Source organism: Centruroides vittatus, unplaced genomic scaffold, assembly GCF_030686945.1.
Source record: "Centruroides vittatus isolate TY-2023 unplaced genomic scaffold, ASM3068694v2 contig_10, whole genome shotgun sequence".
NCBI classification, from domain to species: Eukaryota; Metazoa; Arthropoda; class Arachnida; order Scorpiones; family Buthidae; genus Centruroides; species Centruroides vittatus.
In genome coordinates this window covers 3,544,546-3,550,545 of record NW_027120658.1, presented here as the reverse complement: position 1 = coordinate 3,550,545, position 6,000 = coordinate 3,544,546, and the positions used below count along the sequence as shown (strand labels likewise).

Here is a 6,000-nt window from a genome sequence, read left to right as displayed (position 1 = left end):
AGCATGAAAGACTGCTTGTAGAATACTGTACAAATCGTGACACAAGTTAACACGAGTAGTGTGTCATGCTATACAAGCACTGACACAAGAAGTGTAGCTATGCTGTACAAGCAGTGACACAATTAAATACACGTAGTGCTGTTACACACTATTTCCAACTACTGTACAAGTATGAATACAAGCAGTTTGTATGGTAAAATGAATAATAAATAAAAATGTATAAATGATTCTCTTATCCAAGTACAGTACATATCCCTATTTATCCTAATATTTGGTGCCTCATTAAGTCCGGATGATCGAGTGTCTACGCATAAGTAAATGATTATAATAACAATAAAACAGACAGACTACATATTGATCACTTCACATAACAGGCAGCTACTTTATTTTTGATTGTCCTTACCAAACAAATAATGAGAAAACATATCGAAAAATCATTTACATTTACTAACATTTTGTTTTTTAAATAAATTAATATTATAATAACAAAACATATCTACGTGTAGATGTTCAAACTATACATTTGATGGAAAAAAGAAACATTTTTTTCCACATAACACCAAACGTTCATAAGACACTACTCTCTCAATGTTTAAACACGTTTGAAATATCTGATGAAATTTCTGTTTAAAGGGGGTATTGCTCTGTTGATTATTTGTAAAGACTGATAAGGCAGGGGTACTGTACAATATATTCTGGGGGGATAAGGATTCTGTGAAGAACAAATAAATTTATATATATATATAAAAGAATGACGAAGATCATTCTCATGGACGCAATTAAAATATTACAATACAGTATTTTCGAATTTTTCACAACAACTAAATTGTTTTTCTTCTGTAAAATTACTCTTATTATTTTCTTTATCTATAATACCGATTTTACGAGAAGATAAGATGAAAATTCTTCTAGAAATCATTGTTTTTCATGATAATTTTCTTTTAAAACTCAACTTATTCAATTTAGAATTTAATTTTCTTTTAAGTATACCAATCTGCCTTTGATTTTTCTTTGTTAACATCAGAAAGTAACACAGACATTCACATAATTTTATGTGTAAAGTGAGAGAGAGATAGAGATAGAGAGAGAGACAGAGAAAGAGATACATTTATATAGAGAGAATTTTCAAGGTAGAATGAGGTGAGTTTGGTTAGAACACCCATCATAATTTTTTTTTTTTCTTACCGATTTCATACAGTTACAATACACGATCCACTACAATACATTCATTTCTTATGGTGCATTAAACAATAAAATTAACAGTTGTTTTAAGAAAATGCTGCAAAATTACAATTAATTCTTATTTTTTTTAAGTGCTCTCGATGAATGATCTAGACAATGGCCATAGATTATAAACATCTTTCAACAAACTTGATAGGGAAAGTTGCATTTTAACATCTTAATTAGGGAGGGTTAAGCTGTTTAATCACCACATTAATGGATTAAAACTTCAACATAATTAGCATATTTTAATCATTAATAGAAACCCAAAAAATTATTAAATTTCTTTGCATTTACCATTCATCTCATTGGCATCATCGATATAAGTTTTTTTAATAAGTTCATATGTATAGATTTATTTCTCTTTTAATTGTAATTAGAGTTTTTTATTAATATAACGAAGAGCATAAACATATTCTAATATCAAAAATAATCGTGCTATTTTCTAAATATTTTCCAAAAAAATAGTTTTTTATCCTAAAAATAACATTCTTGTGACGTGTTTTTGTGTATGTGTGTGGCTCATTGTCGTCATTTAGGAAGAACTTTTAAAAATTATCCGTTGGAATTTTTCACTATTTAATAAATAAAAACTGAAGAAATTCCTCAAAATTATATCCAAATTTAATTATATGTATGTATGTATATATATATATTTCCTCTCTTTATCCAATTTATATTCCTGTAATGATGCGGAGTAGGAGGATGTCATCGGAGGAATATAAATATTTATCAGAAAGATTGTGTTGAAAATATATATATATTTTATGTTTATTTATCTATTTGATCACATATTTTTTATATATAATTTTCTTTGGATACGTACAGGATCGTGTAATTATTACCATTAGGAAATCATCCTGTCATTACATTTGATTATGTTCTGTATTATTGTAATCATCTCCTCTCCTTATTAATTCTTAAACGATGTTTTAAGTATACAACATATAAATAAAAACAGTATAAATACATAAATATCTCTCTTTAAATATCTTTCCTACATATAAATAAACGTACTTTAGGCTTCATTTTATTCATTATTCTTTCGACTCCTCTATATTTTGATGAAGAAAAATGCAATTTTCTGCATCTCATTTTTCTTTTTTCTGATGTCTCTTATTAAAATATAACCATAAAATTTAATTGTTAACTAGATTAACAATCTTGCAAATTGATTAAAACATATTTATAGAAAAAACTGCTCATAAAATCTTAGCTAAGAGAATAAAAAACAATTCTTTCTTCATTTTTTTTGTTTTTGCAATTGAAAACAATTAACAATTTATTTGCATATAGCAACATTTAAAAACAGAACATATAAAGCTCATAATAATTAAATTAAAATATTATTTATCAACATTAATTTCTCTCCAACAATGTTTTTATGTATTAATATATAACAATTTAACATTCTTATCCCTTTAACTAACAATACCACTAATCTATTAATTTATGAATTTTTCTCTGTTATTTATCATTCCATCTATTGTTAATTTTTGTGTTTTTTATCTAAAAATTGAAAATAACTATCACAATTAATTTTCTTAGTGTTCAGTATTTAAAAATATAAAATAAAAAATAAAAAACGTGTATAATTTCCCAATAAATTAACTTAAAAATACAGTAAAATTAACGTTTATATTGTTAATTTTTAAGTGTTTTTTAAATATATTGCTCCACTTTTAATTCTAATCATTTTTTTTTTTTTGGCTTGACAAACTTGGTGTTTAGTTGATTCTTCTTGACAACAACAATATAATTTCACACCAAAGACAACGATGAGGCTCTAGATCTATTATAATACTGAACTTTGCATCCATGCAACAATCCAAACAACCTCATGCATTGAAATTAAAGTAACAATACCATGTTATCAGAGCAATAAATAATGTTTAAATAATCCGAAATAAATTGTTTAATTCGTATTATTTTCACATTAAATGAGGTTCGTTTGAATGTTTTTTTTTTTTTTTTTTGTTTTTTTTTGGTTTCTGAACTAGTGTGATCACTATTGCTTAAACATGTTTTTTTTAAATTATTTATTTATTTTTTTCCAAATGTTTGCATCCACTTGGAATGTTTTAGGATTTCGCCTACCTCCCCCTTCTATGATTCACACTTCTTTATCTCTTTCGACTAAGGCATCTTAATATAGGCAGTCCTAAAACTCACGTTCCTCAACAGTTCCGTGCATATAACGATCTTTGGGAGGGGACTGAACCATCTCCTCCCTCGTTTCGAAGACGGGTTGATAATTATCCACGGTTGCTCCATAACTCGGTTGTTTGACGTTAGCAAGAGATATGGGTTCGATTATTTCTCCGTTTTGTCTGTCGTATTGTTGCTGGTCTTCTGGTTTGAAGGCATTTTCCAATGGATTCCATGAAGGGCCTTCCTCTTCTTCCGGTGGTTCTGCCCAAGGTTGTTTCTCTCCAGATGCAAAGATACCATAGAATATCACTCCAGCAAAATGTATGGCACCCGCGATTACAAATACTTTTTGCCACTGTTCCGCAACCTAAAATATATCAGTATTTTATTAAATCATTCTATAATTGTACTTCATAAATTGATAATTTTAAATTTAAACTTTACAATTTTTAAACTATAATTTTATAAATGGTGCACTAAATAGTACATTTATCGTAGCCTACCAGTGTCCGAGTGGATAAATCCATTGAACACTAGTAGTTGGTCACGGGTTCGCGCCTCATCAACAGGTTGGACACGTGAGTTTCCTGTGTTTCTTTACGTGTCTAACACCCGAAAGGGATTAGTTTCCTATAGAAAGTCCTGGAGGCCTCCTCTTTTGGAAGATCACCCACGTTTGGAAGATCACCCAAGCCACGTTGCGTCGCTTTATCTCATTAGTTACATAAAAATAATACACAAATTTAAATACATTTACTCAATTGAATCGATTTAAAATAATACGAGAAAACTAGCAGTGATAATTGATAATGTATATAACAATTTTCCGAGTGATTTTTTGAGCGCCATTTCCCTTTAAATCAATAAATAATACACAGTAATGGCTATATTTAAGGCAGCAAAATCTATAGAAGATAACACAACAGTCAAACTTAATGTAACTTAAGCCATTTACGAGATAACCAGCATTATCTGCACCCCATTATCACGAGAATTCTTATCGCCATCTTAACTTTTGCAATGATTCTTTTGTTTGCTCTTGCAACAATACCAAAACAATTGATCTGACGGCAATTTGCAACGATCCTATGTAAAATTAATATATGAAATATTCAATTTATCGATGTAAACACTTACCATTTCAGGCGAAACCGTTGGTTTAACATGAATAATATTTTCTGTTACGTTTGTCATTAGTGTAGTTGTTGGTATAGGCGTAGAAGTAGCAGCAGCAGTAGTCGTCGTTAGATTCAAACTTTCAGCCGTATAATTCGGGAAGAGTTTTTGATGAGCCTCTAATGTCTTATTCATAAAATGGAATGCTTTGTGTAATTTATGAGGAGGTTCATTTGTGATATTCGAAAGGATTTTATGGTGAATCTCTGATGTTTTATGAATGAAATGAGGTATTTGAGGCGTTTCTTTACCATAAGGCGCCTGAAATTTAAAAAATGTATATATATATATATATATTTATGTAAATATACGTTTCGATAATCGAGTAAATCGAGTAAAGCCTGTCTAAAACGAAACGCGATGGTCCGTTTTCTCGGGTTTCCGTCTTATGCAGAGTTACGTTTCTGTTAAAGCAGAACGTATCTTTACTAAAGTTAAGTTATTCAGATTTTTCTTCGGTTCCGCGTTAAACAGGTTTTCGGCTTGTAGTAATATTATACATAGAAAATCGTTCTGTTCCGAGATTTATTTTCAATTTTGTAGCGTGTCCGTTTTAGGCAGGTTTTACTGTCTAATTTATCAGAAAGATCTATTTTATTTCTTACATTGTCTCATTCAATAAATTGAGATTTAAAAAGTTCATAATTGTAGAAAATTAATGGTTCTGGAAATGAACCTAGAAAATTTCATTTTCTGAAATTCTGAATTTCGCAATAAATTTCAGAATAAATTCAATATTTGAATTTATTTCTGAAACCTTGTTTCTTTCCAAACCTGTGAAGTGAATTTAATTTCCTTTATAAAGATTGCAATTTTTCTGGTTTGTTAAGTATTTTCATGTTAAAAAATAGCTAAGAAAGTATAATATAGTATAGTATTTTAAAAAATCCAACGACGAGTTGCTTAACGTTCCCGGCGACAATATTTAAAACTGCGTGTAGCGCCATCTGTTATGATACTTTATTTAAAACTTTTTTTTATGTTATTAATGATTATAAAACAGAAAAAAAAAGCTTAATTTTGAGGGTATGGATGAGTTTTATAAAAAAAATTTCAAATGCTAATAACGAGTAAAATCTTCATTAAGTTCGACCCCACTCGAGACTTGGCACACGAACACCCTCAATCTTTCAACCTTCTCGACCTTTAACCATCAAAATTTAATGGCGTCAATTCCCAATGCAGGAAACCTCTCTCCAAAATTTTTGAAATCTTGCAGGGAAGTTTCTGCATTAGGGACATTGTATTATTTACGTATATCATGTGTTACAGATTTAATGTAAGACAATAGCAAAAAATTGACAAAATTATTGTGATATCTTACAATGCCGACTGCAATTTTTAATATTATTCATTTATTTAATTGAAAATACATGCTCTCGATTTTAGTAATATCTTTCCCCTGTATATCATACTTTGCCCGATAACATGCCGATCACTAACTCCGTTCTG

At 29.2% G+C, this 6,000-nt stretch overlaps 1 protein-coding gene across 1 annotated transcript in view; it reads right to left on the bottom strand.

Moving 5' to 3' along the window:
- Nucleotides 1-358: 358 nt before the first annotated feature.
- LOC136974914 (vesicular glutamate transporter 1-like) overlaps nt 359-6,000 on the bottom strand; it is an 89,333-nt gene continuing 83,691 nt past the window's right edge. Inside the window, exons 13-14 of the mRNA XM_067269939.1 lie at nt 4,510-4,809; nt 359-3,739 (exon numbers count right to left, since the gene is read on the bottom strand). Of these exons, the coding sequence (XP_067126040.1) occupies nt 3,383-3,739; nt 4,510-4,809 (657 nt within the window). The 3' untranslated portion in view covers nt 359-3,382. The remainder of the gene's footprint in view (nt 3,740-4,509; nt 4,810-6,000) is intronic.